Raw genomic sequence first — 25,430 nt, 5'->3', positions numbered from 1 at the left:
GCTGGTTTGGACTCTTTAAACCAGTTTGACTGGATCAGATGTTAGAATCAGTTCATCATGTTTCTTTTACATTCAGGGAAATTAATTTTCTACATTTTTATTATTTATTTGTTCATGTTTCAGTTTTAACCTGCATCCTGTTGGCTTCAGCTCACATCTTTTATTCTTTATTCAGATTGTATGGCTGCAGTTTGTCAGAGACCAGCTGGACTTCTCTGTTCTCAGCTCTGAAGTCCAAACGGACCCATCTGACAAGACTGGACCTGAGCTGGACCAACCTGGAAGGTTCTGGAGTGAAGGAGCTCTGTGGTTTTCTACAGACTGAAGGCTGCAGACTGAAGAGATTGAGGTATTTTAATTATATAATTATTGATATTTCTGTGAATAATTATATATAATTGATCATAAATCAAAGTTCATTTCTTCTGTTCTAATAAATATTTTCTGAGTTTGTTCCTGGGCTTGGATGATGATGATGATGAATGCTTTATTAATCCCCAAGGGGAAATTCAAAGTCCCAGCAGCTTAAGACATTACACACAACATACACTACAGTTCACACAATATATTACAAAAACACTAGATTACTAGATAAACACAATTACCAGATCAACATTACTAAGAGCTAAAAATACTAAAAAACACTAAAATCCTAAGTGCTAAAGAGTGTGGAGGTGAAGTCTGCTGTGTCAATGGCCTAAGCAGAGAAGTCCACTTCTCCCCTGCCCTTCAGTGAGGCATTGTACAGTAGTATGGCCCTCGGTTCAAATGATTTCCTGAGTCTGTCTGTTGAGCATGTCAGGGAGCGTAGTCTCCAGCTGATCAGACTCTTCTGCTGCATGATGGTACTGTGGAGTGAATGACAATCGTTGTCCATGATGTTAAGTAACTTGTTCAGGGTCCTTTTATCTGATACTGACGTGATGCAGTCCAGTTCAGTCCCCACGGCAGAGCCAGCTTTCCTAATCAGCCTGTCTGGTCGTCCAGCATCCCTCTTCTTAATGCCTCCTCCCCAGCATGCCACAGCATAGAAGAGGACGCTGGCAACAACAGACTGGTAGACCATCCAAAGGAGCTTGCTGCAGACATTGAAGGATCTCAGCCTCCTCAGGAAGTACAGCCTGCTCTGCCCCTTCTTATAGAGTGCATCGGTGTTGGCTGACCAGTCCAGTTTATTGTCCAGATGTACTCCCAGGTACTTGTATGTGTTCACCACCTCCACCTTGACCCCCTCAATGGTGACTGGCAGCAAGGCAGACTTGGATCTCCTGAAGTCCACCACCATCTCCTTGGTCTTGGTTGTGTTGAGTTGCAGGTGGTTGAGTCTGCACAAAGTCCTCCACCAGGTTCCTGTATTCCTCCTCCTTCCCATCCCTGACACACCCCACAATTGCAGTGTCTTCTGAAAACTGCATGTGACATGACTCCGTGTTGTAGCAGAAGTCAGACGTGTACAGGGTGAACAGGACTGGGGAAAGGACTGTTCCCTGTGGCGCTCTGGTGCTGCTGATAACTGTGTCACAAAGGATGGTTGGATGGTGTTAAAAGCACTGGAGAAATCAAAGAACATGATTCTCACAGCACTTTTCCCCCTGTCCAGATGAGAGTGAGTCCTGTGCAAGAGGTATGAGATGGCATCGTCGACACCCACCTTCTCCTGATATGCAAACTGTAATGGGTCTAGTGCATGGCGCACCTGTGGCTTCAGTATCCCCAGAACCAGTCTCTCTATAGTCTTCATCAAATGTGATGTAAGAGCGACTGGCCTGAAGTCATTAAGCTCTATTGGGTGTGATTTCTTAGGGACAGGGATGAGACATGATGTCTTTCACATTGTTGGAACTCTCCCGAGCCTGAGACTCCAATTGAAGATGTACTCCAGAGGCTTTCCCAGTTCGGCGGCACAGACCTTGAGCAGTCTTGGACACAGTCCGTCAGGCCCGGCTGCCTTCCTGGGATATAGCTTCTGCAGCTCCTCTATCACTTGATCTGCTGTGATGGTGGTGAGAGAGGCAGGGGGGATGGGTGGGGGTGGGGGGTTACCATGGTCTTGGTAACCTTGTGGGGGGGGTGAGGATCCAGAGTTTAATTTAGTCCCTCTGTGTAACTGAGTTGGACCTGCTGATCTGAGGTCAGAACAGGACAGCATTCGGACCCCCAGTGTGTAGAAATCCCCCTCATGTGAAGCAGGTCAAAGGTCATTCAACCCAGTCTAGAAAAGTGAATTCCTGGAATCTGACAGGAACAAATCAATAATCAATGATTGATGCTTCAACACTTTGATCAGAACCTGGAATTATTTTACTGACTAAAATCCTCCAACACAACATGACCCAGTACCAGGTTCTGGTTCTGGTTCTGGTTCTGAAGTCAGCAGGTCTTTATTGAAGCAGCAGCTTGTTGGCATTAATATTGATAAGAATCTTTGACTGGTTCTGTTGGACTGGTTAACCTGCATCCTGTTGGCTTCAGCTCACATCTTTTATTCTTTATTCAGATTGATGGGATGCAGTTTGTCAAAGATCAGCTGTGATTATTTGGCCTCAACTCTGAAGTCCAACCCGACCCGTCTGACAGAACTGGACCTGAGATTGAACAACCTGAAGGATTCAGATGTTCAGCAGCTGAAGAATCTTGTAAAGACTGTAAAGTAAGTAAATGTTTGTAGTGAGTCCAGCTCCTGTCAGCATATTGAACTAAACCCAGTTAGCATCAAAGCAAAGATCCAGTTTTCCCAGTGAAGCTGCAGCTTCTCAGTGGGAGGAGAATGGTTCAGGCTTCCTGATTGGACACAGAGACAGCAATCAGCCAATCAGAGGAGCAGCAGCTTGCTGTGTTCCTGCGTTTGTGTTGGTGTGAAGATGAGTGTTGTTGCTGTGTCCATGTCTCCAGGAAGTCCAGCTGGACTCCAGCGTCCAGCCGTCCAACATGTCTAGAGACAGTGGTCCTCATCCATCAAACTGTGGCAGCAGCAGATCTGATCTCAGATCTGTTTGTTCTCTCAGTTCAACAGGAAACAACTGATCAGGTTCATCTTGGCCACAGCTCTGAGATCAGTCTGACTGCAGCCTGGAAACCATCTAGTGGATGTGCTGCGTCACTGACTGCTGCTGGAGAGAGGCTGGAAACACTCACTGATCTGCTCTCTCCTTCCTTCTTCTCTCTGCAGGTGCGATGATAATGGTGATTTTGAGGATTCTGGTGATTTTGAGGATTCTGATGGTTCTGATTATTCTGATTTTTTTGACCGGTGCGACTGATGATCCCAGTAAAGTAGAGAATGGTCTCAGTGTCCTGCTGATCCTCAGAGGTTGAAGTTGCAGCAGTTTGAGTCTAAAGAGACTCTGACTGGATCATGATGATGACCTCTGACCTCCAAGATTTCCCTCCTGTTTATTTTCTCATGTCTGTCATTTATTGTCTGATATTGTTTGTCTCTTTGGATCAATAAAGATCCAATTCAAACTGGGCTCCATTTAGAGGCTTCATGGAGTTTTGATCTGAACTGGATTCAACTGGAAAGTTGATCTTTTTTCTCTCTGATTCATTTTCATCCTGGAACCAGAAATGGTCTGAGAATGGAAACATGGGAATCATTTTCAGTTCAGCTTTGAAGCCATGAAAGACACTTCAAACCTCTTTTCTCTGCTGCTTCTTCCTTCTGCTGACATGAAAATGTTCCTCAAAGCTCCACAGATAAAAAGATGCTTTACTGGAAACTGCAGAGAAACTTCAGCTTCCATCACAGAAACCAGTTTAACCAGTTTAGAACTGGATGTCCTACAGAAACTCTGATCTTAGAGCAGTTTTCAGGAACATCCATAATTTGAAGAAAAAGATTTTATATATTTTTGTCTTCTTTTTTTTGTTCTGAAAATCTGTAAATAATAAAGTTTTCATCATAGTCATTGGTTCTCAGTGCTTTAATATGTCAGTTTGTTTTTGCTGTTTACCTTTTTAACTCCATATTTCGTGTTTTAATTGTAAAACTTTAGGACTCAATGTAGCCCATCATAGCTGTTTACTGTGATTTTACTGATTTATTCAGGCCTCAGGGAATTAGTGGGGTAATGAGGTGATTGGCTCATTTTAGTTTTTAAATATTTCTTTTAATGTAATGTGTGTTGCTGGGTGTTTAATGATAAACCAATACAGTTTTTATTAATGTTCTTTGTTGTAGCTTTTTCTATGCAGCTGACCGTGTACAGATAGAGTAACAGCAGCTTTATTTTAATCCTCCATGCCGTTTAGCTTACTGTATTCAGATCAGGAAAGATGTTAAAATATATATTTTTTTTTTAGCCGACCGAATCTCCGAACTCGGCTCCGACCGAATCTCCGACCGTGGCTCCTACCGCAGAGTGTACTTGCTTTAAATTTACTTAAATGGATCCACGATTAGCTGTAACAATAGATATTTGAGAAATATATATTATATTGTCATATGGACATCCTGGTTGTTGAATTGTACTTAAAAGTATGTATGTGTATATATGTATACACACACCCATGTTTGCGCAGCTATCACAACGTAGCATATGTCAGGAAAATTGTCCCCACAAGGCATTAGAAACAAACGCACACACACACACAGAGGTATGAAAGGTCAATAGTTCATCTTTGTAAATCATGTCAGTGGTTTTATCGTGTCGGCGACACTTTAAGTTTTTTGCCAACTTCCATAAAAATAGAAGAAGAAGAAAAAAGTGCAGATGTGCTTCGTCTGCAGAGGATTCTTCAGGTCAGAGGTCACATCTAATTAGAAACATTTCTCTCCTAGATTCATATGGAGGAAACTAGAAAGAACAAGAGACTCTGCAGCTGCAGCAGGAATGAGAAGCAAAGAATCTGGTTCAGCCTGTCAGTGGCGACGGGATTAAAACTTTCTGCAGTTTTTGCTGTCAGGAGTTTCCAGTTGGACATGGAGGTGAGAACGATTCATCTCAGCCGCTTCACTGAAGCTCAATGGGTTTTTCAGCTACAATGCAGCTTGATGCTGCTTTAGTTTTTCATTCTGGTTTGAAGTTTTGCTTTTAAAACATCTTCAGTTCTCTGAGGCCACCAGCTGGAAACATGGAAGGAGAAAAATCTGAACATTGTGTGGATTAAATCCCTGGTTTTATTCCAGAATGTTACATGGAATAACAGGAACAGGATTAAATCATGTTCTGGTGGATGAAACTCAAATGTGAAGGAAATCAGAACAGGAGCAGCAGGAGTTCATCCTGCAGTCGGTGGGTTGCTGGTTCGATTCCCGCCCTCATCGTTTGTGTCCCTCCACAGTCGCTCCGTTTCCATCAACTATAAAAACTGAGAAATGTAACGGAATAAACCCACTGAGGGGTTTGGATGAAAGTTTTAGCGGTAGGATGAGGAAGTTTTTCAGCCAATCGAAACATTTTTTCACATCACGAGTCACGTGATCAACAGCCGGATGTTACTGCTGGGCGGAAACTAGGAAGACGGCAGGAAGTGTTTGGAGGATGATGGTTTGTTTTAGTTTTTTCTGGCTCCTCCAGAGCTTCGCAGCATCAGGTGAGAAAAAGCTGAGAGTCGTTCCAACATGTTGAATCCACCGCTCTTCTGTCAAAATACAATTTCCCAAAACGCAGCACAGGTAGCCGCTCCACAGTAGGCGGGGCTTATCGCTCCAAGGCCTGAACGAGACGCTGACGTCTCCTCTGATTGGCTGATAGATGATGAGCGCTAGCGCCACCATGGCTGAGTTATGAGTTTGAACTTTCCATCCGTGTCTGCCATGAATATTAATGACTTTTCTCTGGAGATAAATTATTCACATGTGGTTTTAATTTCATTTCTTATTTCATGGAAACACTGCAGCAGTGAAATTGTGTTTTTTTGACATTAGCAGAAAACAAACTGAGATTTGCTGACAGTTGTCATGGACACCTCCCAGAGTGATGAAGACTCCTCCAGGTCTTCATCGCCGCAGCTCGTTCCGGCTGCTGCTGCAGCACCGAGACACCAGCGGCCCTCGGGGGCCCGGCGGTGGCAGCATCATGCCGCCGCCTCTCTGTGTTTCCTGCAGGAGAAGGAAGGCGGCGTCCTGCCGTCCTGGAGGATCTGCTGTTCTCCACCATGGCAGAGGGACAGGAGGACGTCCCAGCGTGAGTCTCCAGAGGACGGACACGGAGACGCCGTCCGCCTCGCCGTCTCTGCCTTCAGGCTCTGAAATCCACGGGGCGTCGGACCGGAGACCCTCGGCTCAAAGAGGTCAAGGAGACGCTGAAGGTCGCCATGGAGACGACCTCAGACGGAGCGCTGGACCGACTCCTCCTCAAGAAGTACGCTTTATTTATCTTTCTACTTTATGGCTTTAAAACACTTCTCTCTTTTTATTGGCTTTTTATTTTGTTTTTATTACAAATTCAGATTCTTTTTTGTCATTATTATGAAAAGTTTTAGTTTTTAATTTGGTTTTTATCCAAAATAGTTTCATTATAATAAAACTAATTCTAATTTTATTAGTTCTTTAAAATTCTTCAGAGTAAAAATTGTTTTTATTTTTGAGAAGGCTATATTTATCTTAATAAAATAATGTTTTATATGTTGAAGCTTTTTACTTTCACTATGACCTTGAAAAGCATCAAAATGACTCACATCCACTGGGACCAGCTTCCCCTCAGCATGATGCTGCCTCCTCCATGTTTGGACCAGAGGTGTCCCCGTAGCGTTTCCATGGTGACAGCGTTTCTGCTGGTTTCACGTGCAGGCGTAGCAACAGGCCGACGACGAGGCGGTCACCGACCTCAGAACATTTTACGTTTCTATTTCAAATAGTTTCCAGACGTCGATCAGGATGTTGAAGATTTTCAGTTTGATTTTTCATCTGATCTGTTTGATGATCTGCAGGAACAGAAGAGAGAAAAATACTCTGAGTTCAAGTTACAAGAGTTGAATTCAGCAGAAATATGAAGTACTAGTTTCATTTAAAAAGCTTTAAAGAGCATGTTAATGGGGCAAAATGTCATTTTACTCTGTTGTGGTGAAAAAACCTGAGCTAAAATGAGACATGATAGCAGCTCTATAGATTCAGAGCCAAACACTAAAACTTCCTCCGGATCTGTAGCATTAAATCCACTTCAGAACAGATCCAGACGTCCTGAGCAGATCCTCCAGAGAAAAGAAACACAAGATTTGAACTTGGATCATTTGTGACTCAGCTGCTTGGATGTGTGTTTGGCTTTGAAAGGTTTTGTTGTGAAGCAGAAAGTTGATGAAGTTCACAGTGAAGACGACTTCAGTCCACCTGAAACCTGGTTTCACTCAAACCGTCTGATTCACTTTAAGGACGGGAAGTTTCTGATGCAACAGGAAGGAACAAAAGGTCAAAGTTGAAATGAAACAGAGATAAACTCCATGTTGCTCACAGATGTGATGGATCAGTTTGAACAGCTGTTGTTCCAGGAGAACAGTTTTGTTTTCCAGCTTTTGTTGACGGATGAAAATTTGCATTAGAAGATGAGATAATAACCAACTTTCTTTGGTTTATTTGTGTGGATTTAAAGTCAAACAACCTTAAAGAAAAGCAGGAAAACGTCGAGGAGAAACCTGAGCAGCGTTCTGACAGACCAAACACTGAGAGGAACCAGAGTTTGCATCGTCAAAGTGACGACTGTGAAATCATCTGAATCTTGTGACTCGTTTCCCATCAAATCCCAGACAGGAGAAGCAAAGCCTCACGTCTCCAACATGAAGATGGAACAGGATGCAGGACTTCCACCGAGCGTCACGTCACTCACAGCAGATCAGGAGTCTGGCTCTTCACCTCGACACTACCTAAAACCTGGGACAGCAAGGGGTTAAAGGTCATCTCCAGCACCTTAAATGTGCAACATTTCACTTCATATGAGAGCGTCTCAGTTTAGAGGCCAAAACCAGCCAAGAAGCTTCAGAGTTTTCCTGCAACGTAGCGCTGGTCTATTGGCCTCAGTGAGGCTGGTTTTACTGAAGATGTGTTCAGGGCAGCAGGAAAATTCAGTGCTTATATGGACGGGACCAACGACTCCACCTATAATGATGCTTGGATATGAGTTTATATGTTTAGATCTACATGAGATGAAACAGTCGATTTTCATCACATATCAGCACTTTCTCCATCGGTCACCCTGCCGTCTTTCTGGATTTATTCATTATTTACATCATCAATGGAAATTGTTCAACCGGATGTTTATCTTTATTTTAATTCAGATCAAGTCAGCTTACATTACTGTCGTTAAATAAGAGTCACTGCAGGATTTTATTCAGTCTGACCAGAAAAACGTCCTGTAAGAGTTTAACACAGCAGCTGCATGTTATGATTTTTTGTAGCTTTTTGAGACTTTGATTCTCAAAATCACCCACAGTTAATATTTCTGGGAGTTTTACAGAATAAAATATTTTTTTTTCAGCTAAATTTTCATCTACCGTAATAGAAATTGTTACTTTCTAAGTAGTTGTTGTTCACTTTGTCTCTAAATTATTTTAATAATTAATCGCCATATCTAATAACATACAGATATAAAATATATAGATTATTATTCATAGGATTAAGTTAATATCGCTGTTGTTATTAGAAACTATTTAGTGAAAAGTTTAAAGTTTATCAGTTTTATGATGGTTGGTTGAGTTCTTACTGCCCTCTGGTGGTGAACTATCATAACTACAGACGTTCTTCATGCAAATTGTTCAAACGGATTTTTATCTTTGTTTTAATTTTAAATTTTATGAAGTCAGATCAAGTCAGCTTACATTACTGTCGTTAAATAAGAGTCACTGCAGGATTTTATTCAGTCTGACCAGAAAAACGTCCTGTAAGAGTTTAACACAGCAGCTTTATTTTATGATTTTAAACTGTTTTTATTACATATATAACTCCAAACAGTTAATAAAAAATGTCAGGATAATATTTGAGTCAGTAAATTGTCAATATGACTCAGGAAGACTGTTAGTTTTTCTCTAAACTCCACATTAAGTGGATATTAAATGTAAACAATGCAGCATTATCAGGACTGTAGTTCCCACTATGGCCACCAGAGGGCGGAAATTCCCCACTCTGAATATAGAGGTGAGTTTGTAGAGCTGCAGCTGGTTTCTGACTTCTGTTAAGTTGATCATGTTTATATCTTTCTCATTATAAATACTATTATTATTATGGTCTGTCTAAAGGACTGACGGCTGATTTAATATATAGATGTGTTATTTACATACAGATAACTCATCTATATATCCTAAATAAATTACATATTAATGTTTCCTGATGAAATAAATAACTGGTTTGTTCACCAAGATGCCGAGTTTCCGTTTTAGAGTCAGGTGAATATTTATAATATATTATTTTATTTGGAAAACAGAATAATTATGATAATTTTGCTTCAGAGCCCAATTATATAATTTATATCACATCCTAAGAAAATTACACACTTATGCTTTCTGATAATATAATAAACTAACAAGCTAAAATGTACTTAGACGAGAATTTGGTTCCTTGTGTTTTACTTTGAAGGAATCCACAGGAAGTGCTATTCACATATCAGCTCTCTAGCTTTACTCTGGTTGTATTAACATACTGCGTCCACTAGGGGGCAGAAGGCTAAGTTAGCAGCTAGCTAGTTTCCCGCTCCTGATTGGCTAATGAAGCCCGTGTTGCTTTCTTCGTGTTTCTACTGTTTTATTTCTTAAATCTTCTTTCTACTTTAACATGAAATCAATGTTTTATCTGTCAGTGTGAACTAGAAGCAGCTCCACAGAGATGAAAACAGCCCGCAGAGACTCTGAGCGGAGCTAACGATGCTAACGATGCTAACAGGCTCCAGCAGCTGGTTTTACACACAAACTGATTATCAGCAGTTGCAAATTTAAACTCTGATGCTGAACAGCAGCGACTGTCCTTCAGTTCACTGATAATCACTCATTAATTTATTATTAAACTAGTATAAAGGACAAAGGAAATTCATAATCGCTCATTAATTTATTATTAAACTAGTATAAAGGACAAAGGAAATTAATAATCGCTCATTAATTTATTATTAAACTAGTATAAAGAATTTTAGTGTGTAGTTACAGTGTCTGACCACAGGAGGGCGGTAGAGAGCGAGTCTCTTCCAACAAATAAAAGATAAATAATGTTTACTACAGTGCTCAGATATATTTAAAAGCTTCAATGACGTTTTAATTTTATTAATTGTCCTTTAGGTGGTTTTATCCAGCTTGATGCTCTGATCTCAGCTGATCACTAATAAATATATTTTTCTTAATATTTGTAGCTTTTTGAGACTTTGATTCTCAAAATCACCCACAGTTAATATTTCTGGGATTTTTACAGAATAAAATATTTTCTTTTCAGCTAAATCTTCATCTACCGTAATAGAAATTGTTACTTTCTAAGTAGTTGTTGTTCACTTTGTCTCTAAATTATTTTAATAATTAATCGCCATATCTAATAACATACTGATATAAAATATATAAATTATTATTCATAGGATTAAGTTAATATCGCTGTTGTTATTAGAAACTATTTAGTGAAAAGTTTAAAGTTTATCAGTTTTATGATGGTTGGTTGAGTTCTTACTGCCCTCTGGTGGTGAACTATCATAACTACAGACGTTCTTCATGCAAATTGTTCAAACGGATGTTTATCTTTGTTTTAATTTTAAATTTTATGAAGTCAGATCAAGTCAGCTTACATTACTGTCGTTAAATAAAAGTCACTGCAGGATTTTATTCAGTCTGACCAGAAAAACGTCCTGTAAGAGTTTAACACAGCAGCTTTACTTTATGATTTTAAACTGTTTTTATTACATATATAACTCCAAAAAGTGAATTAAAAAATGTCAGGATAATATGTGAGTCAGTAAATTGTCAATATGACTCAGGAAGACTGTTAGTTTTTCTCTAAACTCCACATTAAGTGGATATCAAATGTAAACAATGCAGCATTATCAGGACTGTAGTTCCCACTATGGCCACCAGAGGGCGGAAATTCCCCGCTCTGAATATAGAGGTGAGTTTGTAGAGCTGCAGCTGGTTTCTGACTTCTGTTAAGTTGATCACGTTTATATCTTTCTCATTATAAATATTAATATTATTATGGTCTGTCTAAAGGACTGACAGCTGATTTAATATATAGATGTGTTATTTACATACAGATAACTCATCTATATATCCTAAATAAATTACATATTAATGTTTCCTGATGAGCTATGGCTCCTAAACTGGAGCATCAGGTCCAACAGAGCCGAATCAAAGCTCTACAACTCTGGTTTATACGCTAAGATGCTGAGCTTCCGGTCTTAAGGTAGGAAAATATTTTAGAAAAGTTAAATTATCCTGGAAACAGTCAGAATGATGTTGATATTTTAGCTGCAGAGCCGCGAACTGAACTATTATTATCAGAGCAGGGCGGTTTATGCCCTCTAGTGGACACAGATGAGAGGAAAACACAAGTTACGTGACTTCCTGTGGAAATAGAAACTGAAACCAACTTTGGTCTCCTTCAGATCAGCCTCCATTTTGAGCTGCAGGATGGAAATAACTTGTTGACTTGTTACTAGAGGTAAGTGTTGCCGCTCCGGGTCCCTCCGTGTCTCTCGGCTCTCTGGAGCCTTTGTAACCGATGAACCCACCGAGGCTTCCCGGGGCCTCAGTCACCTCGGCCTGGGTCGCTCGGCTCTCATAGGGCCTGGTCCCCGCAGCAGCGCTCTGTTTACTTTATTGAAGGCCTGATCTAGAAAGGAATTAGATCAAATGAAAAACTTTATTGTGAGACGTTGCTGCTTATAAAGTGATGCTAAGTGAGGTTACATTATGCGACTATAAGGAACAAAAAGAGAAATATTGAACACCCTATAAACACACAGCTCAGTTACTGCGCAGTTAACCTGGTGAATGATCAGCTATGATCTACCATGACAGCAGCATCTAAAGCTGATCTGTTTGTGTGGAGCAATAATGAACTTTTCAGATTTAATCTAAATAAACTGAGAACTTAATGTAACTTTTACAGTCCATCAGTTCTTGCTGCAGCGACTCTCTCTGGTGTTTTAACCTAAAAAGGAGAACTATTGTAAACTAGTTTCTCTGCTTGTTGAAATCAGCAGGAAGTGAATCACATCACTCCGTCCCTCATCAGTCTGGGGTTCAGCAGAAACTGATGTTTCTCTTGTCTGTGGATCAGAATTGGCTTTAAGCCGTCCACAGATTTCCTCTCTTCCTCCTCACTGAGTTTGATCTTTTTCCAGGTTTTCCTCTTGTTGCTCCTTTCAGCAGGAAGAAACTCTTTGTCTCTCAAAGCTCTGCTGGAAAAATGCATCCAGATCCAGACTGACTCTTACCTGAAAGGTTGCTGTGTTTAGCAATCAGTATCTGCAAAATCGGAATCGATCAGCCAGAAAACTGCAGTCGGTTCAGCCCTAAAAATAGCAAAACTTTTAAATGGAGCAATAATAATAAAATAAATAATTTCACAAACATTTTAGATCAGTTGTAACAAACTAGTTTCTAACTAAAAGAGTTGCATTAATGTGTCTCTTTATTTTGAAGTTCAATCAGATCAATAGACTAAATATGTTTCAGGCCTCGCTGAGTGTTTGGGGGCTTCATCCCCCTATTGAAGCAGCTGTTTACCCATGATTCCTTGCAGTGGGTCCAGCTGGTACCTCAGCTGGATGCTGTGGTCCCTGAAAGCTGCTTTGTGTCTCTTGAGCTGAGAGGAAATCCTGCTGAGCTGCACACAGAGGCTGACATGTTGCTGAGATCCCAGCTGGACCCGGTTCTGTCTGGAGGAGAGCTGTGGACCCGACCTGAGCTGCTGCTCCCTCAGAACCTTCTGCTCACTGACTCCCTCCATACAGAGCTACAATAGAGTCATGATGCGTTCAAGTCCACTGGGAGCTAAATAAGTTCACTAGTTCATAGGAAATGTTCACTCATTCATTCAAATGATTCACTCTGATCCTCTGAACACATGATGGGAACCAGCTTTCTGCTTCACAGGACAGTTACTGGAACCGGATCACTGGACTGACTGGTTCTGGTTTCTCTCTCAAAAAGTCCAGAAGATGGAAGATCAGGACAGAGCAGAACCTCCAGGATCCATCAGTCCATCTATGAGGAGTGACCGGTCCAAAGATCGACCTCCATACTTCAGTAATGAACCTGGACCATCAGACAGAAAGTAAGAAACCAGTTTCTAACTGATTCATGTGAATCTATAGAGATAAAATCTAAATGATATTAACTGGTTGATCTCAGTGTTTTAATTAACAGTAACTTAATTTTCTTACTTCTTAATTTAAAGTTGGACATGAAGGATGTTGGTCAGTAAATCAGTAGAGTTTGAATGAAGGTCTGAATGAATTAATATGGATTAAAATGTTGCATGGAAACAAAAACAACCAAGCTTGTGAAGAGCAACAATTCAGATTGTCTGTAAACCCACTGAAGCAGTGAAACCCAGCATCTTCCAGACTGGGAACACTGGCATCAGTCATGATACCAAATATAATTCAATGAAGTACTTAAAACCAGAAATCATCAATGTTCTGAGGTTCTGTTCTGACCCAGTTTCTGGTCCCTTGTTTTTTGTGGACCTTCATAAACATCTTCAGCTCCAGCCTGTTGCTAGTGAACTATTTCAGTGATGAAGAAATGTCTTCACAGGAGCAGCTTTGGTGAGGAGGAGCATCCATCCTGCTGTGCTTTGGGTCAGAATGTTCTGATGGATCCGGTCTGTACCAGCTGCCCCCAGTGTGGGAAACGACCCAGAACAGGATCTGGACGGCTGACAGCCAATCAGAGCAGCTGTGCTCCAGGTGAGACTGAACTCCTCCAATCAGAGCTTCCTTCTATCGTCTCTGTGGAACCAGATCCACGTCTTTAGTTGAGATTTGGAAATTTAATGTTTAAAAGTCTTTTTGTGGTCAGTTGTTTCAACTGAATCTGTGTTTTTCCAGCTGGTGTAACTGGAACTTATGTCCAGGTAACTGGGCTTAATAAAGTCCTCATTAAATTTGAGCCTGTTCAAAAAAATGGCCACAAGATAAATGTACAAATTTAACTTTTTATTTTGTTCATTTTTAAAATTCTAAGTGAAGACTCTTACTCTGAAGGGTCATGTTGCAGCATAACATGTCATCAGCTGTAAATAAAACAAACACGTCATAGAATCAATTTGATGATTCTTACAGATAATTTTATTTGTGTTTCAGCACATTATGAGGTTAAGGGGAATGAAATAGCAGAGAGGATGGCTAAGGAGAGCAGCAATCGGGTTTTGGTTGATATTAATGTTACGTTTAGCATAACAGAAATAAAGTGTATAATAAAACAATAAAAGAGAGGTGGCAAAAGTTATAGGTCAACAAATTGCCCAGCTGCCAATATGGTTAATCTGACCTTGCTGAAAATGATTTTTGTTCTACTTTTATTGGTTATTACACCAGGCCTTTAAGGTTCTGCTGGAAAATTGGAGAAATGACTAAAAGACAATTCCACGTAATTTCTTTACCTTGAGCATCTTTAATGTGATCTACTTCAAAAATTAAAATATGTAGACTTCAATCATGGTGTAGATTATTCAGGCCAGAATATCTAAAACCAACTTTGTAGTTTTTTTTCTTTCCCTAAACGAAGCTGCATTAAAGCTTCGATTTGTGAAACTTCAATACAGGTTTGATTTCAACCCTTTTAATGTATCTGGATCACGGTCACCATGTCTCTCTATGAAAAGGGAGAACATGGTGGATTTCACTAGGCATTAGAAAGTGACTTTGAGTAACCTCAGAGGTCACTGAAGTCTCTGAAAAGCTCCCTGGTTCAAGGTGTGGTTGAGGTTCAGCCTGGCAGATGATGGTAAATGTAGAATATAGTAAGGAGTTATGTTACAGAGAAGCTTCTTCAGGAAGTGAATAGTTTGTGAGATCCAAATGGTTTTGGAGACAATCAGGCAGATGAATGTGAGGACAGCAGAGCTGCAGCAGACAACAGAGGAGTGGAGGAGAATCTGGGGACCAACAAGGCATCCTTAGACCATGGAGGCACAGAAATCACAAGAGGTGAACTGGAGAAAGATTACTAGAAACAATAACTACATGCTATAGTGAAGAGTTAAAAACTCAGAGAGATAACTAGTAACTTGTCCCCTGTCTGCCAGATCCTGGTTTTTACCTGGATTTATGGCCAAATTTTCACTAATCACAATCTGTAGTTTAAAGTTTTCTGCTTTTAGTGTAGAATAATGTAGCCCATATTTTAAGAGTGCAAGTATTTCAGCTCTTAACCTCAAGCAGATTGAAAATGCTCAACCAGTTTCCATCAGAACTAGTTTGATTTGGCCATAATTTTGTGATAAAACAGCAGTGGCCTCAGAGGCCATCAACGAGGACAATTTGATACATGGGTCAATGCAGTTGTTTATTTAATTAATGTCTATTTTTGCAACTCTCATTCCAAGTATTTTGTGTAGATCTGAAAAACTCTTTCCATAAAGCTTGGAAACCAGTTTTTGTGATACTCATTAAAAACGCATAAAATAGTTGCTACGGTAACCAAACAATCTAACTATGAAGATTGTTTGTTGAATATTTACAAAGTAAACTTGCCAGCTCCTTAAAATCTTACATTTAAATGTTAAATAATTTAAAATCTTTGAATTTCTGTATGCTGGAACCATTAAATAAAAATGAGCAGAATTGATCATCTCAATAAACAAATGTTACATTTCTATATCTATGGTCTGTGTTTAAATGTTACCATTTATGGGCCCCTGAAGTCCTGGGGGTCTTATGGACTTAATTTGGATTTAACAGAAGTGCAAATAATTAATATTAATTTTAATATAATTATTTTCATTTGTTGTTGTTAAGATTCGATAGTTTGGTTTTAAATAGCATTTCACTGTTGATGTTTTCCTGTAACATATAATTATTAAGTAATATTTTTACATTTCCTGTCAACTTAACATCTTTTATACAAAAACCGCCTCGGCGCCACGACTGCCAGGCTGAGCAAGATTTCTGGGGGAAACCCTGGAAATAAAACGGCCTCAGCTACAAACTCCCTGCTGAACTTCTCAAAACAGTAACAGGTCAGAAGTGACATACAAGGTAACATTAGTTGAACTCAGCTATGTTTTACTAACAATCTCTGTGCAACTAAGGGTTTCTATGTTTCAATAGAAAGTGACATTAAGAAGTTGGCCAGACTTTTAATGTTCTGTCTACACGTTCTCAGATTGCAAAATAACTGTTAGCTGAACACAAAAACCACCCTGCTCTTTGGTCAAAGCATCATGTGCTGCTAATACTGCAGACACTTCACAGTCAGACAGGGACTGAGTTTCCAGTTCACTCAATGGGGCTGCATCCTGAAGGTTTTGGTGGTTGACAAAAGAAGATTACAGACTAGACTACAGACTACAGACGTTGTAGACCAGGGGTCTCAAACTCCAGTCCTCGAGGGCCACAGTCCTGCAACTTTTAGATGTGCCTCTGCTGCACCACACCTGAACAGAATAATTAGGTCATTAAGGCTCTGGAGAACTGATCTACACAAGGAGGAGGTCATTAAGCCATTTCGTTCCAGTGTTTTGTACCTGTGGCACATCTAAAAACTGCAGGACTGCGGCCCTCTAGGCCTAGAGTTTGAGACCCCTGTTGTAGACTGACCAGGGCCGGCCCAAGCCTCCATGGGGCCCTAAGCGAAATTTGGTTTTGGGGCCCTTTGTTTCTGCTAACAATGTGGACTGGCTGCAATCAACAGTTAAAATATTAGATCATTCGCACACCTGCTATAAACTTATTGCATCTCTGATGCTGTTTGCTTTATATCCTATGCATGAATAATATAGGATACATTTATCGGCCAGTCGATTTCTGGGGGCCGATTTCCTTAATTTTGGGGGATCGTGATCTGCTAATACTTACATGTGAAGCTCATCTGATCTTATTTTCGTCAGCAAAGGTTTAAAAATCAGCCTCTGTCCTCTTCTGCTCTGCAGTGAGAGGTTTGACTGACAGACCGGCCCACAAGGTCATGTCTGAATGTTTACAGTTAACAATATTCAACCCACTGTTGCCAACTCACTGACTTTCTTCCTATATTTAGCAAAAGTTCAGACAAAAAAAAATTGGTATCGGCCAACATCAAAATCGGCAGGTCAGGTTTTTTAAAGTTCGGTAATCTGTCAGAAAACTGCAATGGGTGCAGCCCTACACACATATTCATGACCTTCTTTGATTAAATTAATTTCTCTTAAGCTTAACTCCAAAAGCTACAGAATTTAATTAACACTAGGTGAGTCTTTCTCTCCTGAGAATGTGGATCGGTACCAGTACCAGGTTCATTCTGAGCCTCCAAATGATTTTAACAGAAGTTTCACATAACTTAGAAGTTGATGTAAAAATATTGTTTGTTTTAGCCACATAAATGATCAGCAGCAAACAACGTATCACCAACTACAGCATAGAGCAACTCATTGATATATTAATGCAGCAGCCATGTAGCCTGATGTTAAACATTTAGTTAGACAATGTAAAACATTGAGAAGTTTTAATTATCCTTATCAAATGTTATCAAACACGACTTTTTGAAGCCAAAAATCCTCAGAAATATACAGAGAAAAGCAGGAGAATCAACTCATTTCAAGTTTAAACTCAGCTTCACACAAAGACGCAGCATAAATGTTTGGCTGTTGAACTGAATCGTTCAAGGTCGCTATTAAGCTTATTTTCTATTAGCAGCTTCACAAATCTCTTTTATAAACATTACATTACCAAGACACATTAAAACAAACTTTATCTTGGCTTTTTTCTATTATTCCTCTTTTCTTTCTCCCTGAAGGATAAGACCTTTTTTGAGATACTGTTTTGCCAACTTATCTTCTGACCGGAGCTTTGGACGTTTGGATGCTCTCTGCACGACAGCTCATGTTACCGGTGAAGCTGCGGTACCTACCGCGGCACCAAGGGGGCCCTCAAGAGCAATTTTATTTTTCTTTTTGTCCATAAAATAATTATTTCTTCATACATTATCACATATATTGTAAAAACAAATCACTTCATGATGAAATTGTGTGTTTTTGTTATTGTGATGACATAGAAATCGTTATTAAAAAAAATCAGCTCCACTGAGGGGGGCCCTTGGTGGCTCTGGGGCTCTTAGTGGCTGCTTAGCTTGCTTACGCCTTGGGCCGGCCCTGAGACTGATGTTGGAATAACTTTCATTGAGTTTTTTCTAATTATTGAATTATGTTTCCTTCATAGAAGTTTATGAAGAAGAACCAAACTGGCCACTTTATTAGTCCAGTTACTTGTTAGTATATTGCAAAATGTTTTTATTTTGTTTGTTTTTCTTTCTTTCTTCAGATATTGTTGGTCAGTATCAGCCTGACCTTAAAGAGTTTCTGAAGAAGAAGTTCCAGAGTCTCTCTGAAGGCGTCGCTGAACCTGGAAATCAAACCGTTCTGAACCAGATCTACACAGAGCTCCACATCACAGAGGGGTTAACTAGAGAGGTCAACCAGGAACATGAGGTCAGACACATTGAAACAGCATCCAGGAAACAAGAAACAATCAGAAGAGAAGACATCTTTAAAGTCCCACCTAGAAGAGATGAACCAATCAGAACAGTGATGACCATGGGAGTGGCTGGCATTGGGAAAACACTGTTAACACAGAAGTTCACTCTGGACTGGGCTGAAGGCAAAACCAACCAGAACATTGATTTCATATTTCCATTCACTTTCAGAGAGCTGAATATGTTGAAAGAAGAAAAGTTCAGCTTATTAGGACTGATTCATAAATTCTTTTCTAAAACCAAAGAAATCAGCAGCTTTGAAACGTTCCAGGTTCTGTTCATCTTTGATGGTCTGGATGAAAGTCGATTTACTCTGGATTTCAAGAACAATCCGATCCTGACTGATGTTACAGAGTCCAGCTCAGTGGATGTTCTGGTGACAAACCTCATCAGGAGGAAACTGCTTCCCTCTGCTCTCCTCTGGATAACCACACGACCTGCAGCAGCCAATCAGATCCCTGCTGAGTGTGTCGGCATGGCAACAGAGGTCAGAGGGTTCACTGACCCCCAGAAGGAGGAGTACTTCAGGAAGAGATTCAGAGATGATGAAGAGAAGGCCAGCAGGATCATCTCCCACATCCAGAAATCAAAAAGTCTCCACATCATGTGTCACATCCCAGTTTTCTGCTGGATCACTGCTAAAGTTCTGGAGGATGTGATGAAGACCAGAGAGGGAGGAGAGCTGCCAAAGACTCTGACTGAGATGTACATAGCATTCCTGATAGTTCAACTCAAAATCAAGGAGGAAAAGTTTGATGGAGAAGCTGAAGATCCAGAGAAGATAAATCTGATTGAGTCTCTAGGAAAACTGGCTTTTGAGCAGCTGCTGGAGGGAAACCTGATCTTCTATGACGAAGAGCTCAAAAAGTGCGGCATCAACATCAAAGATGCTGCGTTGTTCTCAGGAGTGTTCACTGAAATGTTTAAAAGAGAGAGAGGGACGTGCGACATCTCCGTCTACTCCTTTGTTCATCTGAGCATCCAGGAGTTTCTGGCTGCAGTCTACATGCTCCACTGTTTCACCAGCAGGAAGTCAGAGGTGATCAAGACGTTTCTGGGAGAAAAATACAGAGAAACATCTCTAGATGAGTTCATGAAGAAAGTCATGGAGAAATCCCTCAGCAGTGAAAATGGCCACCTGGACCTGTTTGTCCGCTTCCTTCATGGTCTCACTGTGGAGTCCAACCAGAGACTCTTAGAAGATCTGCTGGGTCAGACAGAGAACAGTCCAGGAACCATCCAGAGAATCATCACCAACCTGAAGGAGATGAACACTGATAGAATCTCTCCTGACAGAAGCATCAACATCTTCTACTGTCTGGTGGAGATGAACGACGTCTCATTTTATCAGGAGATCCAACGGCTGCTGGATTCAGGGAAGAAGCTCTCAGTGACTGACTGTTCAGCTCTGGCCTTCATGCTGCAGATGTCAGAGGTTCTGGATGAGTTGGACCTGAAGAAGTACAAAACATCAGCATCAGGACGACAGAGACTGGTTCCAGCTGTGAGGAACTGCAGAAAGGCTCGGTGAGTCCAGATGTTTTCATTGTGTGAATGCTGATTCAGCTCTATTGTCCTCCTGTTTCTTCTTCTTCTTCAAGTTGCTTCTGGATGTTTTTGGTCTTTAACTTCTTCCTTCATCCTCTGGACTATTTCAGCCATTCAACCATCTAAACATTCAGCTCATCCAGGACAGCTGCAGCTTCTGGTTTTAGACATTTTGATCATTTTAAAAATATTTAACTTTTTATCAGTTTTCAGGTTGAAATGAATAGAAAACCCTGAACTCTAGAAAATCTATTTTCTCTAAGATCCAATCAGCCAGAGAAACATTTTAAACTTTAAACTTCTCTTCACTCATTGAGCTGCTACTCCACAATTCATATTTTAGGATCTTTGACTGTTTTTATCAAATAATTGTTTAGGTTTAATGAAAATTTGAACCATTAAAATAAACCATTTCATTAATTAGAAACTTTGTGAAGAGTCTTCTTGATTTTCTCATCATCCACACTTCTTCCTCCTCCCATTAGTTTCCTCTGAGTTTGTAAATGAGAGCAAAATGTGGTGATTGTTGTCTGGCTCCAGAAAAAGTCCTAGTTTCTGTCAGATCCTCCCAAAGCTCTGAGAACTCTGCTTCCAGAGCTGGAACCATTTTCCTCATCAACTCTTCATCTGCAGCTTTTGTTGAAGCTGTTAGCCATGAAGACCTGGAGAGACATGAGCTTCAACTCTTTAGACATCCCAGCCTCTTCTAGTTACTGGAGAACTTTCACTGCTTCACCATGAAAAATGCTGCTGGACCCAAACGCTCTGTTTTGGTCTTCAGCTCTTTAAGAGTTTAGCAACAATTTCTTCTGACATCCAAACCTTTGTTCCTCTGAGACAATGGACAGACCACTGCAGAGACATGGTTCCCTCTTCCAACCAGTTTGTCCCAGTTCCTCTCAGACCAACAGTCAGAGAGGACGGTTCAGACCTGAAGGACGAGCAGGACCGGTTCTGCTGCTGCTCTGCAGGACGACCAGAACAATCTGAAGCTTTTAGCTGCAGCAGGTTGACGACTGTCCACTTTCTACTTTGTTAAAGCATCAAATCCAGCAGATGAACGGAGAGAGAACTGGGAGCATCATGATACTGGTCTGCTCCCAGTTTCCTTTGTGGCAGCATTTAATAACCTGCTGCTGGGAACTATGGTTCTATAGAATATATTACTATTATTAATGATGATGATGATTCTAGATGCAGCAGCAGATATTGGCTAAACAAACCCAGAGATGCCAGAGGTCCACAGCAGGCTGGACTTCCTGCTCTGCTCACTTCATTTCTAACTCACTTCCTGCTTGTTGGAAGATCTCAAGGAGCCAAATGGTCTAGTCCAAGTCAGAGCTGTGAGCAGTTCCTCCTCCTCTCCATCATATCCGACGCAGACATGAAGCCTTGGCCAGAACCAGAACCTGGGCTATAATCAGGAACTGCACAGATTCTCTGTGGGGTCAAACTCAGTAAATTGGAGATCAGATGTTGATCAGATGATGACATCACTGTTATCATATTTTAGTCTGTTTATGATCCAGATTGATTTCATTAGAATTGACTTTATTTCTTCTATAATCACAGACTTGGTGGCTGTAGGCTCCAAAATGCTGAATGTGAAGTTGTGGCTTCGGCTCTGAAGTCCAACCCAGATCTGACTGAACTGGAAATAAATCAGATCTTCATAAATAAAAGTGGAGACTCTGATCTGAAGCCTCTGGTTGAGATCCTGGAGAGTTCAGTCAGTAAAGTGAAGAATCTGAGGTTTGTTTTCTCTGTTTATACAATAAAATCATTCATTTATACTTTAAACATTAGTTTATTAAATAATTTTATTTGAATATATTTTCTTTCAAAACAACCTGTTTAAATGTCAGAATAAAATCTCTAGAACTTTTTACATTATAAATAAATTATTTTTTTATTTCAAACTTTGAGATTATTGAACTTTGTTTTTCAGTTTTTCACTTTAAAATGTTTTTGACTGATGAACAAAATGAGTAAAATAATAAAAATGATGTAAATCAATGATGGAGATGTTTCTGTTTGGTTTGGTAAAGATTCAGATTGTTTTATTTCTCATTTCTGATTCTCATCTTTACATCCAGAATGAAATGTTGTTCCTCCAGAGTCGAGCCACAAACACTGACAAGTTCAAATCATCATTAATGACCAAATCTAAGAAATGACTGATTGTAGAAAAGCAAATCTAGATGAAATGAATGAAAGTGAGGTTTGCAGCAGCAGCAGGTTCCTCAGCTTTGTCCTGAAGCTGTGGTTCTGTTGGGCCGGGTCAGAGAGGAACCGTCCTCTTCAGTCTGACAGCTGTCAGTCGGTTGGAGCCTCGTCTCTGTGATGATGCTTCATCAGGTCACGTCTCCTTAGGAAATAATGGCCTCCATTGGCTTTCAGCAGCTTTAATAAGAACCCAAGGCCATCCATCCATCTTCTTCCGCTTATCCGGGGTCGGGTCACGGGGGTAGCAGCTTCAGAAGGGAGGCCCAGACTTCCCTCTCCCCGGCCACTTCCTCCAGCTCTTCCGGGGGAATCCCGAGGCGTTCCCAGGCCAGCCGAGAGACATAGTCTCTCCAGCGTGTCCTGGGTCTTCCCCGGGGCCTCCTCCCGGTGGGACGTGCCCGGAACACCTCACCAGGGAGGCGTCCAGGAGGCATCCTGACTAGATGCCCGAGCCACCTCAACTGGCTCCTCTCGATGTGAAGGAGCAGCGGTTCTACTCTGAGTCCCTCCCGGATGACTGAGCTTCTCACCCTATCTCTAAGGGAGAGCCCAGCCACCCTACGGAGAAAACCCATTTCGGCCGCTTGTATCCGCGATCTCGTTCTTTCGGTCATGACCCAAAGCTCATGACCCGGAGAAGGCACTCTACCCTTTTCCGGCTCAAGACCATGGCCTTGGATTTGGAGGCACTGATCCCCATCCCGGCCGCTTCACACTCGGCTGCAAACTGCTCCAGCGAGAGCTGCAGATCACGACCTGATGAAGCCAAAAGAACCACATCGTCTGCAAAAAGCAGAGATGAGATCCTAAGGCTACCAAATCGGATCCCTCAACACCTTGACTGTGCCTAGAAATTCTGTCCATGAAAGTGACGAACAGAATTGGTGACAAAGGGCAGCCCTGGCGGAGTCCAACTCTCACCGGAAACGAGCCCGACTTACTGCCGGCAATGCAGACCAGACTCTGACACCGGTCATACAGGGACCTGACAGCCCATATCAAAGGACCCGGTACCCCATACTCCCGGAGAACCCCCCACAAGGCTCCCCGAGGGACACGGTCGAACGCCTTCTCCAAGTCCACAAAACACATGTAGACCGGTTGGGCGAACTCCCGTGCACCCTCCAGGACCCTGCCAAGGGTGTAGAGCTGGTCCAGTGTTCCACGACCAGGACGAAAACCACACTGCTCTTCCTGAATCCGAGGTTCGACTATCCGATGGACCCTCCTCTCCAGGACCCCTGAATAGACCTTGCCAGGGAGGCTTAAGAGTGTGACCCCTCTATAATTGGAGCACACCCTCCGGTCCCCCTTTTTGAACAGGGGGACCACCACCCCAGTCTGCCAATCCAGGGGAACTACCCCCGATGTCCATGCGATATTGCAGAGTCGCATCAGCCAACACAACCCTACAACATCCAGAGCCTTAAGGAACTCCGGGCGGATCTCGTCCACCCCCGGAGCCTTGCCACCGAGGAGCTTTTTAACCACCTCGGTGACCTCGTCCCCAGAGATTGGAGAGCCCAACCCAGAGTCCCCAGGCTCAGCTTCCTCAATGGAAGGCATGTTGGTGGGATTGAGGAGGTCTTCGAAGTATTCTGCCCACCGGCCCACAACGTCCCGAGTAGAGGTCAGCAGCACACCATCCCCACTACAAACAGTGTTGGTACTGTACTGCTTCCCCCCCCTGAAACGCCGGATGGTGGACCAGAATCGCCTCAAAGCCATACGGAAGTCTTTCTACATGGCCTCTCCAAACTCCTCCCACACCCGAGTTTTTGCCTCAGCAACCACCCGAGCCGCATGACGCTTCGCCCGCCGGTACCCAACAGCTGCTTCCGGAGTCCCACAGGCCAAAAAGGCCTGATAGGACTCCTTCAGCCTGACGACATTCCTCACCGAAGGTGTCCACCAACGGGTTCAAGGGCTGCCGCCGCGACAGGCACCAACAACCTTGCGGCCACAGCTCCAATCGGCCGCCTTGACAATGGAGGCATGGAACATGGTCCACTCAGACTCCATGTCCCCCACCTCCCCCGGGACGTGTTTGAAGTTTTGCCGGAGATGGGCGTTAAAGCTCCGTCTCACAGGGGATTCTGCCAGACATTCCCAGCAGACCCTCACAACACGTTTGGGCCTGCCAGGTCTGACCGGCTTCCTCCCCCACCACCAGAGCCAACTCACCACCAGGTAGTGGTCAGTGGACAGCTCCGCACCTCTCTTCAGCCGAGTGTCCAAGACACACGGCCGTAGATCCGATGAAACGATGACAAAGTCGATCAACGAACTGCGGCCTAGGGTGTCCTGGTGCCAAGTGCACATATGGACACCCTTATGTTTGAACATGGTGTTCGTTATGGACAATCCATGACGAGCACAGAAGTCCAACAACAGAACACTGCTCCAGTTCAGATCGGGGGGGCCGTTCCTCCCAACCACGCCCCTCCAGGTCTCACTGTCATTGCCCACGTGAGCGTTGACGTCCCCCAGCAGAACAAGGGAGTCCCCAGGAGGAGCATTCTCCAGTACTCCCTCTAAGGACTCCAAAAAGGGTGGGTAATCTGAACTGTTGTTCGGCCCGTAAGCACAAACGACAGTCAGGACCCGTCCCCCCACCTGTAGGCGGAGGGAGGCTACCCTCTCGTTCACCGGGGTAAACCCCAACGTACAGGCGCCGAGATGGGGAGCAACAAGTATGCCCACTCCTGCCCAACACCTCTCACCTTGGGCAACTCCAGAGTGAAAGTATGTCCAGCCCCTCTCAAGGAGACTGGTTCCAGAACCAGAGTCATGCGTCGAGGTGAGACCGACTATTTCTAGCCGGAACCTCTTGACCTCACACACTAGCTCCCACTCCTTCCCCACCAGAGAGGTGACATTCCACGTCCTAAGAGCCAGCTTCTGCTACCGAGGATCGGACCGCCAGGGTCCCCTCCCTCGGCCGCCACCCATCACACAATGCACCCGACCCCTTTGGCCCCTCTCACAGGTGGTGGGCCCATGGGAGGGCCGGCCTATGTTTCCTCTTCGGGCTGAACCCGGCTGGGCTCCATGGGTAAAAGCCCGGCCACCAGATGCTCGCC

General features: G+C 42.4%; 1 protein-coding gene across 9 annotated transcripts in view; it reads left to right on the top strand.

Moving 5' to 3' along the window:
• Positions 1-25,430, top strand: part of LOC116715901 (protein NLRC3-like) — a 63,912-nt gene that overhangs the window by 35,266 nt on the left and 3,216 nt on the right. For 7 of the 9 annotated variants that reach the window (XM_032556629.1, XM_032556637.1, XM_032556632.1 and 4 more), the window contains 3 exons: positions 13,660-13,811; positions 18,363-20,100; positions 21,694-21,873. In XM_032556629.1, the coding sequence (XP_032412520.1) occupies positions 13,660-13,811; positions 18,363-20,100; positions 21,694-21,873 (2,070 nt within the window). Of the gene's footprint in view, positions 1-11,426; positions 11,555-12,993; positions 13,175-13,659; positions 13,812-18,362; positions 20,101-21,693; positions 21,874-25,430 lie in introns of those variants that run through there. The other 2 variants (XM_032556636.1, XM_032556635.1) reach the window with 2 other exon arrangements.

Source organism: Xiphophorus hellerii, chromosome 24, assembly GCF_003331165.1.
Source record: "Xiphophorus hellerii strain 12219 chromosome 24, Xiphophorus_hellerii-4.1, whole genome shotgun sequence".
NCBI classification, from domain to species: Eukaryota; Metazoa; Chordata; class Actinopteri; order Cyprinodontiformes; family Poeciliidae; genus Xiphophorus; species Xiphophorus hellerii.
The sequence above is the reverse complement of the archived record's forward strand: the minus strand, read 5'-3'. Positions and strand labels throughout refer to the sequence as shown.